Source organism: Manis pentadactyla, chromosome 4, assembly GCF_030020395.1.
Source record: "Manis pentadactyla isolate mManPen7 chromosome 4, mManPen7.hap1, whole genome shotgun sequence".
Taxonomy (NCBI): domain Eukaryota; kingdom Metazoa; phylum Chordata; class Mammalia; order Pholidota; family Manidae; genus Manis; species Manis pentadactyla.
The window spans coordinates 123319756-123332229 of NC_080022.1; the positions used below are offsets into that span (position 1 = coordinate 123319756).

Here is a 12474-nt window from a genome sequence, read left to right on the forward strand (position 1 = left end):
AGAAAGTGAATATAAACATATTCAAGATCTTTGGGATTGTTACCTTATAACTGAACAACTATAAACATAAGAAGTTTAACTTTATAGTCACAAATATTTAGAAGTTGTTACAACTGAAGCTCAACACCAGGCTCGACTATATATATATATATATATATATATATATATTTTCCATTAAAAGGTGTCCTTATGAATTTATTAACGCTATTCTTGTTCTAGAAATGAGATGACCAGCTCTTTCAGAATATACAGCAACTGCCTCCACAACAGCGGTGCCAGATTTAGGAGATTTACGGTAAAGCCATGTTTCCTAGGAGGTCGGTACAAAAAGCCAGGCTTCCACCGGCAGTTTCTGGGAGTCATAAGCTTTCCATCCATCGCAGCGGTTTTAGTTTGTCCCTGGGAAATGTTTATACTAGAAAAGGCTCAACTGGGGTATTCATTAGCTTCTCCGGTCCCTCTGGCTTTTGGTAGACTTGACAACAATGTGCGAAGATAAAATGAGCTGGTCATCTCAGGATCATGGAAAACCTGGAGTCTAGGCTCAGGAACGCTCCCTGTTTCCGCTGTGAGAAGGGAAGCGATTCTGTCCCCGAGTGCCAGAAGTGCGAAACATGTATCTTGGCTTGCAAGATCTTCTCTGCCAAAGAGTGGTTCCGCAGGGTCAGTGAGATGTCCCAGAGGATGTTTCTAGTTAGCATTCTGGAGCAGTTAGATAGCTTGTACTTGTTACACTATTTTCAAAACATCCTTCAGACCACACAGAGCAAGGATTTTATCTATAACAGGTCCCGGATCAACCTTAGCAAGAAGGTAGGGAAAACCCTGAAGGCTTCCTTGAACCAGATATTGGATAAAACTGTGGAACAGAAGATGGAGGAGATCTTGTCCTGGTTTGGGAAGAGCCCCAACGGGACTAAGGCACATTTCACACTCCTGCTGCTGCAGATGTGTGACTCCAAGTTACTGCTCACTGCTGCCGACGTCATCAGAGCCCTGCTTCTGAGAGAGCAGAAGCACATCTCAGGTGAGCCAGGCCACAGGGGGCGACCAGAGGGCCCCCAGAGACCAGGAAGGCAGATCTCAGGAGCCTGCGAAAGAGCGGGAGGTGTGGACAAGCTTAGGCAGGTGGGGATTTTCCAGAGGCAGAATAGAGTTCTTTGTCCTGACACCCAATCGTGTTTACCGAAGGAGAAATTGTTCAACGGGACTTCCTTCTAGAAAATCATAAAATGACAAGTGTGGATTTCAGGCATTTAAAATGGATTTCTGCATCCTGCAGGCCCAGAAATGGTTGTTTGGCACCTCTATTCCTGAATGCTGGTGTTGTTCCTGCATTAGTGGGTTAGAGACTGGACTGGATTTGGGAGGGAGAGTTGTAAGGGAGAAATTACAGAGTTGTTTTGCCCTTTGGTTTGCACTGCACAGAAACCAGGTTGAGAGGTTGAAATTTAGGGCTTTTTCATTCATTCCACCACATTCCTTGGTTGTTCATAAAATCCAGCTTTGAAGGGCAGTTTATCTGAGGCTGGAGATAGCAAAAGGACAAATAAGCCTAGGCCAGTAGTTCTCAAACTTCAGTTTATATCAGAATCACAGGGAAGGGTTATTAATGCATGGGAGGTGGGGGGGCTGGGGTCCCCCTGCTGAGCTCCTGACTCAGCAGGGCTGAGGTGGGTCTGAGTGTCCATATTTCTGGCATGTTCCCAGCCTATGCCGACGCTGCTGGTCTGGGAGCCTCACTTTGAGAGCCACTGGTCTAGGGTGTGGTGTAGGGAAGATCTTGGGAATGTTTGACCAGCTGGACCAGGGAAGCAAAAAGAAACAACAAAAACAAAAACAAAACAAAAATCAGAAGGGAGGCAAGAGATTAGAGCTTACAAAGTGGTCCGGGAGTGGAAGGCCCAGCATAGGACGCGCAGGTTTAGTGGGGGTTGGGAGAGGGCTGGGAGGGAGAGTTAGGAGCAGTTTGAGCTCTTGGAGGTACGGAATTCCTAATGTCCATGAGACCTGATTTGTGGTCATATGTGTGGACTAAAAGAATCCAAAATAATTTTAAAGCTGGGTGGGTGACCTGGGGGACAGATAGGTCCCAATATATGGCACTAACTTTCTTTAGTGTCTCAGGGAAATTAAAGGATGATGATTTGGAGTGAAGCAGTGGCAAGAAAGTCAAAGGGTACTTACTGTAAGTTAGATTTGAGATCCACCAGTCTGCCTCCTGAATTTTATACAGAAGCCTGAACTCAGGGGATCTGAGTGCCACGGCCTAGGTCAGCCAGTAAGGGGGCTGAAAGCCAGGCCCCACCACCCCCATCGGAATCAGCTACTACTACTAGAGCTGCATAAACCCACTGATAAGTTGTGGCAACCTTTGCCCTCTCCTAGAGGAGCTTCTCTCTTAAAAAATTAAAATTTCTAATTTGACTCAAGGGTAGTTTTTCATCTTGAAATTAAGCAAGAGCTTCAGAAAAGCAGGCTTTCTTCCAGCTCCTGGCCACACCTTGTTCACTTTCTCTCCTTGTGCATAGAGCTCTGGTAATTTTGCATCATAGGTGAACTTGTGACATCTAACAGGGGACTTTCTGTGATTTCTGCACAGAGACTCAGAGGCCCCCACTGAAAAACAGACATAACGGGGCCTGGTCCATTTTACATGGAAAAAAACCATTTCTCTCCACCTGTCTCCCCTGCACACATATGCTTAAAGAGCAACTTTGCTGTGGTCTTCTGGTTTTCAGGGTTGGATCAAGACTCCAGCCATGTGTTTTTCTTCCCTGAGAAAGGCTACAACCCCCAGTCCAAGACCTCCCATGTCTACTGGGCAGCCCGAACCAAGCACACATCCTTCCCTTTATCCAAAACTTGAGAAGGCAACTTGCTTGAAAATGTGCAGAGGGAAGCATTTCATACTGGGAAGTCAGCTTGCAGTGAGAGAGCCAAAAGAGAGAAGGCTGGGAAGTTCCAAGTGCAGCTGCCCGGTAGGCAGGGCAACAGTGTCCGGGAATGGCAGATTTGGGGAACTCATGTTCAGTTGGCACCTGCCATGTGTAGGGCTCTGTGATATTTAGTCCCTCATTTAATCCCACATCTGATAAGGAGAGAAGCAAGGATTCAAAGGATACAGCTCTCTCAGTAAGCTCATGTTTTTGCCTCTTCACCGTGGTGCTTCCGAGAGATGTCTGAACATAGAAATCAGAAAGGAAGCTATCAAGAGTTTCCTTTGAAGTCTCCTTCTGTCCCAGGCCATGATTCCCCATCTAGCCCCTGACCCCTGCATGGTGGACACTTCTAGAAATCAACCCTCCAGTGGTTATTTTGCAGCATTGAATCCAGTCTTGAGGAGGAAATCACAGCAGTGGGGAACTTAGTTGGACCCCCTAAAGTGGGTTTTGAAGCAAGACATACATGTGAAATAATTAGAGGGAACAAAAAGCATCGATTCTAAAACTTTTTTTTATATGGGAAATTTCAAATTTCAAAAGTAGATAGAACAGTATGATAACCACCCACATAACCATCACCCAACGTCAACCATTGTCAACATTTTACCAATCTATTTCATTCATTCCCCCTTTAAAAGAGTGTTTACATTTTTTACTTGTTGGGGTGATCTGAAGGACATTCTAGACACAAAGCCATTTCCCACAAGATGGGCAACGTTTAAATCTATAGCCCTCTCCTTGTGCTGGGAAGGCCAAAAAGGACTGTGTATTTGGTTCAGGAGGTATAATTCCATTTTGGCAGAGGAAATGACCCAAATCCAGTGCCTGTGGGTAGGTTCTGATGAGCAATATTTTGGGGAGAGCCTTTGAGGAGGCCTTGCTTTTGGTCTGGAGTCACTGCCAAGCTGACCCAACCATGCACCTTTCTCTGACTTCACTCTAGAGGAACAATGCAAGTGTTCACTCTAGTGCATTTCCAAAATGCATGCTCTGTTTTCTGGAAAAGCAGGGAGGCCCAAGGCCAAGAGTGCCCCCGCCAACATCCTGCCTGACCTGAGTGCTGTTGGAGGCCTGTCTTCTGGGGTCAGCAAATTCCGGGACTTCATCCGTCAGCTGCCTAGCCACCTCTCCAAGTACATTCTAAGTATGTTGGGGTGTCCTGGGGGATCCCCATTATGGCCCAGTTCAGAGGTCCCCAGGTCCATCTTCTGTTTTGCAGGTATGCTGGATACAAACACCCTGAACAAGTGTGCATCTGTGAGCCAGCACTGGGCTGCGTTGGCACAGCAGGTCAAGGCGGACCTGTCGATGCACACGTTCATTCAGAACCAGGTGGCCCTCCTGCAGGTACTTCCCATCAGGGAGGGCCAGTCTGGAGGCCAGCCACGTTTCTGTGCTAAGGTTGGCCTGACTGCAAGCCTTCGGGTCCGCTTGGCAGGCCCTCAGCTGGCCTCCTGCCCCACAGCTGCTACCTCTCAGGCTTCAGCGGTCACTCCCTTGTTGCCTGGCCTCCCCGCTGGTCACCATTTCACTCTCCTATCACCAGTGCTTCCAGCAGGGACCACACCCCTGGAAACCTCTCAGGACGGGAGAGGCAGAGGCTTCCTGAAACCTCACAGAGCAGGGGGTTTTTTCCCAGAGTGCTACATTGCAGCTTATGCAGTAAGAACACCATTAGTATGTTTGTGGATCAGCCTCATACAGTACACAAACTTAACAAGATCACAAAGTACGTTTTTAGGTGAAAATAGAATTTTCCTCCAGTAGTAATCATCTCTGGCATGTTTATGTCTGCTTCTTGCCTGAAGTCTAACCCCAAATTATGGATTCTGGGTAGCTTGGATTTTTCTGGGCAGAGGTGGGTACAGAAGGTGAGAAGAAGCGGGCACTGTGTGGCGGGCCATTCACTGGAAAGCTGGGAGCTGCTCACCGCATTTTGCTGGTCTTGCTGCAGATGTTTGGTGTTCATTTTCCTCCTTAAGCCACTCTGCACACACGACTGGCCCAGCTGGCCGGGCCTGGGCCTTCCTCAGCCACAGCTGCTCCATCTTTCAGATCTTGCCAAGCACTAGTTTTTCCCCTCTCGGAGAGGAGGAACCAAGAGTGGCCATTTTGTGTGTTATTTCTGTCCTGCAGGGGTCTTACATCAGGGGCATAGATCCTAATTATGCCAACAAGCTTACTATCCCGGTTCCTAAAATGGTAGATGACGGACAATGCATGCTTGTGAAAAACCAGAAATGGAAACCGAGAACAAAGGTGGGTTGTGATGGCACCCAGGGCAAACAACTGTGAGCACCTCATTCTTAGGGCCAGACTCGGCCCTCACATAAAGGATATAGGAGACGGGAGGGTACAGGGTATAGCATATGGGTAACAGGAGAGGGGAGCTGACGTTCCTTAAGGGAGACTAGACCTCTGTGCTGTGCGTCCTTAAGCCAGTCATTTCCTGGCCTTGAGCCTCAAATTCCTCATCTGTTAAGTGAGTGGACATAGAGGACTGAGAGGACTTGGTTGTCCTCCCAGGATTCTTCCTTACTTCACATCCTGTGGCCGTGTCCTCTGTGCATGGCACCAGGTCATCTACTGGAGAGTCAGGAGCAGTGTCAGAGGTAGCGGGGGTTTTCCTGACACCTTTCAGTCCGTGTATCTAGAGCTGCAAGAGCCTGCAGCTCAGGAATGAGAAGAACATGAGGGGAGAGTCAGGGCTGGTCCAGAAAATCCAGGGTCTGCAATGAATTAAGCTTTCTTACCTGGTTCTTCCAGGTTCACTCTGGTTCTAGGATGGAAGGGGAGAGTTACAGTACTATAGCCTTGCCTACCAGATCTTGGGCAATAATGAAGAAGAGTAGATAGAAGACTGAGCTCTATGTTCTGCCTATCTAGGCATGGTGCTCATTCCTAAGACTGTTAGACCCTGCCCTCTCCTCTCTGCTCAAGGGCTTTCTATTTTATAATCTATTCAACGGGCCCCAAGAGGATACTTCACAAGGGGTGGTCAGCCTAGCTTCCCTGAAGGAACCTGTGCGTGGCAAATTAGAACCTGAGAAATAGAAGCGTCTAGAGAGACCATCCAGCTCATATGTCTGTAGAGATCAGACAGGTCACACAAATGAGGGTAGTGGGTGTTGTGAGCAGTGAAGGATGATGGGACTGAAATCAACTGGAGAGCCCACTCCCCATTGGAACAGGCCAGTTACCACTCAACTCCAGCTAATTATTGCCATGTTAGTTATTGTGGACCTCAACCTCCCAGACCATCTGAGCTTTTAAGAGAAGTTAGAAATCTGAATTATTATGTGACATCCCTTGCTTTTCTTAAATGCTGGCAACCAATTAAACATTTTAAAAAATGATGTGGGCCAGAGAAAACATATTTTGGACCTCATTTATTTGACCTGCAGTTTTTTTTTATCTTCGAGTGGCCTGTACACTTCACTTGTTATATGGATGAAGAAACTGAGGCACAGAGAGTTTCAGGTCTTGCAGCAAGAGGAGTGAGAGACACAAGTTGAATGCTGATCTGCTCTTTCCAACCCTGTTGCTTTGTTAAGCATAGGAAAGCAAATGCCCTTCTATTGTAGGTGATGTAGCTAGTAATTGCCTGACCAAAAAGGACTACCCAGGCAGTGTTTGATATTTTAGAAATGTATAATTTAAAAAAAGAGAGAGAAACAGGTTAAGTAGTATGGAGATCAGAAAATAACGTGAAGGAGCAAGACTCAGCAGTTTAGGGGCCTGCCAGGAAAAGGTGGAGGTGCGTGCTAGTGAGGGATGGGGATTGCAGTGCGTACTGAGGTCAAACAGGTGTCAGCTCGGTGCCCAGGGCTTTGTATGCATCATTTACTTCATCCTCACCATAGGTCGGGTAGATATCATTGCACCCAGTTTATGGATGTGGAAATGAAGGCTATGATATTGCAAGGTTTGTACAAGGTCTCATAGCTGGTCATTGGTGGAGCTGGGATTTGAACCTGGGTCTTTTCCCTCCCAATGACTGCGATGTAGCTTCTAGACTCTCACAACTTAGTTGGTGAGCAAAAGCCAAGGAATTCCAGCCTGGGCAGTGAGAAGCCAGGAAGCCTTGTTTAATTGTAGGTGGGATATTAGAACTGCTTGACATTGGAGGACAGGCAGGTAGATTCCGGGGAGAGACTTCTAGGAGGACATCATTACTTGGTTAAAGGTTAAGGAGGAGAGTAAGCTGAGGAAAGCAGGTATTCAGAGGAAGAGAATACAGGCATGAAGGAGAAGGCTGTTTGGAAGAAGACTTAGGAAGAGATGTCCCCAGGAGGAATCCCCAGATGCAGACGTGATGCTGTGGTCTGCTTTGTGTTCATTCATGGCGAGCTCCGCTTGTTTTGGTTTCCTGCTAGTGTGATTTCCTGCTCCTGGGGAGTGAGGAGTATGGCTGGGAAGGAGTGGTACTGGGAGTCTGGAATTTGGCATGCCTGGCATGCAATAGCTGCTCAGAAAGTGTGTGCTGAGGGGATGGAGGGAGGGTGGGAGGGAGGGGAGAAAGAAGGAAGGAAGGGAGGGATTGGAAAGGGCAGGGAAGAACCCTTGTTGAGGCTTGATAACATTGATTTCTGAGGCTCAGATACCTCATAAAATGATGAGGGTATTTTGTCAGACAAATGATGTATTTTGTGAGGCAGCTGTAAGGAGAAATTAAGGTTGCAGATGCATGAAACCTTTGAAGTGCAGATGCATAGTGTGTAGCAGTAATTTCTCATATGGCTTGAGTTCTGTGAGCAGGCTTTGTACTATCAGGTATATGCAATAAAACAGGAAACCCTGACTTTTGTGAAATAGCTGTTCAAAGGGCACCTGTGACTGTCTTGTGAGCATATCCTTTGTGAGCTCAGTTTTGGAAAGGTTGAGCTACTAGTGACATCGAAATTTCATAAAATCAGAACACTGAAAATGCAGAGGTGGAAGAAGAATTAGGACCCTTGACTCAATACTTTCTAACTCCCAGATCACTTTGGTGCCTGCTTGCTGGCCCCTCCCCATCCCCACGTGGCACAGCCACAGAGAAAGCGTCCGTGTGCCCTGGCCTGGGGATACCCTGAGGATGTGCACCTGGGGTCCAGAGTAAATTTGCTGCCATACTTTAACTCCAAGTGTTCCCTTGTTAGAATGACTACAACCTGTGGACTGCATATCAGGGCCAGGAAACTCAGCAGGTCCAGATGGAGGAGAGAAATGTCTTCTGTGGGACTTACAATATCCACGTTCTCTCTGACATGTAGGTACTGGGGTCAGAATCCAGGTCTTCAGGGACCCTTGAACCACCCACACTGCCATCTCAGGATTCCCATGACTTCCATTCATTTGGGAAGGCAGTCATTCTTCACCTCATGCTCCAGCCCCAAACTAACATGAGGTACCGTTTGGAGAGCAGGTGCTTCATTTTTGCACCATTCAGCAGTTGGTGGAGAACACTTTCCCCTTATAAATTTTGGGTATGCTGACCAATGATGTTTTGTACAATTCACATACATGTAATTCTTCTTTTCTTGAAGTATCCCTAATGTTTCATTCTAATTTGGAAGTAATATATGCTTGTTGGGGGAAAAAATCCACCAAATGCCAGAAAATGTATAGAGAAATGTGAAAGTCTCCTGTAATCTTGTCACCTAGAGATAAGCACCGTTTGTAGTGATGTCTGTCCTAGAGCGTTTTTCTTTGCATATTTCTGCCATCCAGTCCAGCTAAGTGCTGTGGATATCTCTCCATGTTAAGCATGAAAATGGTGTTAATGATAACTGCATAGTGTGGCATCACTGGGATATGCCATAAGAAGACCCTTTAATGATCAACTTCCTGGCAGACTTCAGGCCTAGGACTTCACTTTTCATTCATAAGGGTTTGTAAAAATCACCTCTATTTTAGTTTTGGCCATGAATCTTACTGACAAATTGCATTTTGACCAGTCACTAAGGGGAAGACAGAGCAGTCAGGGAAAAGGGAGAAGTTAGTACTTTTAAAAAAAGCTTGGTGACATGTGCTCTTTAGAAGAGATGATGACTGGTCAAACTCTAGATATGACATATCAAATATTTAATTAAAAAATCAAGAATTTCTCCTCATATTTAGAGTGATTATACATCCCTGTTGACTGAAAAAATCCCAATTAAAGATGCAGTCCCAAAGTAATTAATAATAGTGTCCTCTTTCACAGTAAAAAAAAGTTTCAATTTGGACAATAAAATTTGGTCATCCTCCTCATATTTTATTTATGTGCTGATTATTTTATGATTGGAAAATTAATTCAACTCACCCTGTTTTATTGGACTACAAGCTCTTTGAGGGCAAGGTCCTCTTATTCATCTTTGTATTTCCCATGGTACCTATTAGTGCAGGAATTTGAACCTGATATATGCTCACTGGATATTGGCTAAGGAAAAAAATGTAACAGTGGGATATACAGTGGGTATAGGGCTTCTCAACTGTGTTCCACTGAGGTTTGCCAAGAAAAAAAGATTTCCATGGTTGATTAAATTTGGGAGATGATGCATACTCTATTCTCTTGGGAATTTATCATACATTAGCATAATTTTTTAATAGTTTTGCCTTTTGCCTGTAGGTTTGAAATCTACCTGAAATTTTGTTATAGTGTGAGGTAGGGATCCGCCAGGGCCCATTAATACTAGGCCTTGCCTTCTGCTGCATCCCTTGCTGGACGGCCCTGAATTTTCCTAAACCATTGTGGCAGGTGAAAGCCACTGTATCCAGTGACTGCCAGCAAGGACACTAACTCTTCTTTCATGGATCATCCTTTACCCTCGCAATTCAGGTGGGACCGAAAGAGAGTCATCCACTGTTCTGGGGGAGATTTGTTAGCTGTGTCATCCAATCGGAAGATCTGGCTTCTGGACATTGTACAAGTAAAGGAGATACCCACAGAGTTCCGAGGCCATGCTGGGAGTGTCCGTGCCCTCTTCTTGTGTGAGAAGGAAAACTTTCTACTGAGTGGGAGTTATGACCTGAGTATCAGGTGAGCAGTCCAAGGTGGCTGTGGTCCCCGCCCCACCGAGAGCCCAAAATCAGCTTGGGGAAGAAACATGCATGCCTTTTCGTATTTATTGCCAAGTTATCCTACACAATACTGACTTCTAGAATAGCCCACATTTTCAAATTTTTTTGGCAAGGTTAAAAACTATGAATCTGCATGTTGTTTAAATTTTGAATGAGATAGATTTACAACAAATATCAGGCCTATTTGCTTGTTGAAGACTATGAATCAGAAAGTATCTTTTTAAGGATTCTTAGATGAAAGCATAATTTATATTTCTTTTTATAGATTCCTGCAGGGGAAAGTAGATTTTTGTGGGCATGGAAAATGGTATAGAAGCAAAATAGTGTTTAAATATGTATATATACATATATTTTTAAGCAATATGGTAAGTACCCATGTACTTATTAGTCAGGCCAAGAACTAGGACATCACCACCCCCAAATCCCACCACATGCCTCTCATTGCTTCTTTCTTCCTGCCAGCCAGAGGTAATGGTATCCTAAATTTCATACTAATTATTCCCTTGTATTTCTTTATATATCTCCAAATATATTGATTGCTACCTATTTGTATATCTCCAAATATATTGATTACCTTTGCCCATTTTTGAACTTAACATAAATGGAATTATATTAAAAAAATCATCTCTGTACTTGATTCTTACACTGAACTATCATTCTGAGGTTAGTCCATATGATGCAGGTAGCAGAAATTAATTAATTTTCACTGAGGTCTAGTTTTTATTGGATGAATATATTATAAATCATTTATTCTTCTGTTGATGGATATTTTTATTGTTTATTGTTTTTTATTCTTTCAAAGAGTACTGCCACAGATATTCTTGGATGTGTGTCTGGTACATATGTACATGAGTTTTTGAGTTAATTTTTCTGATGGGTACAAAGTCTGTGCCTAAATTCACTTTTATGCATGTGGATGTCCAGTTGTTCCAGCACCATTTGTTGAAAAGGCTGTCTTTGCTCCATTGTATTGCTTTTGCCATCAATTGACTGGATTTGTAGGGTTCTATTTCTGGGCATTCTATACTGTTCCATTGATCTATTTGTCTATTCTTTAACCTATACAACCCTGCCTTAATTACTGTAGCTTTATAGCAAGCCTTGAAATGGGGTAGTGTCAGTCCCCCAACCTTGTTCCCTTCCTTCAGTATTGTATTGGAGATTTGGGTCTTATGCTTTTCCATATAAATTTTGCTGATATTCACAAATAACCTGCTGGATTTTGATTGGGACTACCCTCCTTAAAATTTTTTAAATTTGTTTTGTTTTTAGCTATGTATTTGCAGAATGTTTTAATATATGATGGTAGGGCAAGTTCTATTCTTCACTTTCCTTTTCTTTGTAACTTAGTGACAGTTTTTTTTTTCAGTTTTTAGAGTAAGTTATACACTTAAAAAATCTAACTTGACTTTTGATTGAGTTGTACTGAATTGATAGACTAATCTGTGCAACACATTTATTCTGTTATTTCTTAGCACTTTAAAATTTTCTTTATAAAAGTCTGGTATATTCTTTCATATCTATAAACATTTTACTGCTGTTGTGAATGGTATCACAATGAAATGAAAAATGTTTATATGTTCAAGTTGGTTATTACTGGTATAGAGAAATGGTGTTGATCTTTATAGGCTGATCTTGTATCCAGCAACCTTGGTAACCTTTTATTAGTTCTAAAAGTATGAGTGTTGATTTGATTCTTCTATGTAGATGATATTATCAACTGGAAATAATGATAATGTATCATCTTCTTTTCTAATACTTATACTACCTTTTTCTTTTTCTTCAATCTAACTTCGCCTAGACCTCCCAGTTAAGCAGTAGCAGTGAAAGCAGGCATCTTTTTCTTGTTGCCTTTTTGAAGAGAGTGCATTCTCCATTAAGCATAAGACTTGCTGTTATGACTGTTTTATAGATTTCCTAAATCATGGAAGTTCCTTCTATTCCTATTTTTCTAAAAGTGTTTATCGAATACCTTTTCTGCATAAATAAGAAAAAAATCTGGACACATGGTTGGCCATTTTGCTAGAAACAGAAATTAAAGTCATGATTTTTTTCAGACCACTGGGGCATCATTAAATGCACTGTAGGTGCATAATAGGGTCTGACAAACAGGAAAGGCCATAGGACCTTTGGAAATGTTAGAAGAGAAAGCTTAAAACATCCCAAGGAAAAGAAAAGGAATATTTATTAATCATTTATTATGTGCCATGTATCATACTAACTCTATGAAGTAAGTACCATTATTATCCCCAATTTACAGATGAAGAAACTGAGGTACAGAGTGGTTCAGTAACTTATCCAGGAACTCTTCCATCTGATACCAACTAACATTTATCAAGCATTTTCTGCATGTTGGTCACTGTTCTGACATTACATGCATTAATTCAGGGTGTCTCAATTTCAGCACTATTGACATTTGGGGCTGGAAAATTCTTCATGTGGAGGCTGTCCTGTGCATTCTAGTATGCTCAGCAGCACCTCTGGA

General features: G+C 43.5%; 1 protein-coding gene across 1 annotated transcript in view; it reads left to right on the plus strand.

The window, feature by feature from the left end:
• The first annotated feature begins 341 nt into the window (after positions 1–341).
• FBXW10B (F-box and WD repeat domain containing 10B) overlaps positions 342–12474 on the plus strand; it is a 29701-nt gene continuing 17568 nt past the window's right edge. Inside the window, 8 exon segments of the mRNA XM_057500833.1 lie at positions 342–1027; positions 2742–2890; positions 3230–3245; positions 3889–4089; positions 4165–4292; positions 5082–5204; positions 8087–8196; positions 9748–9948. Coding sequence (XP_057356816.1) covers positions 523–1027; positions 2742–2890; positions 3230–3245; positions 3889–4089; positions 4165–4292; positions 5082–5204; positions 8087–8196; positions 9748–9948 — 1433 coding nt within the window. The 5' untranslated portion in view covers positions 342–522.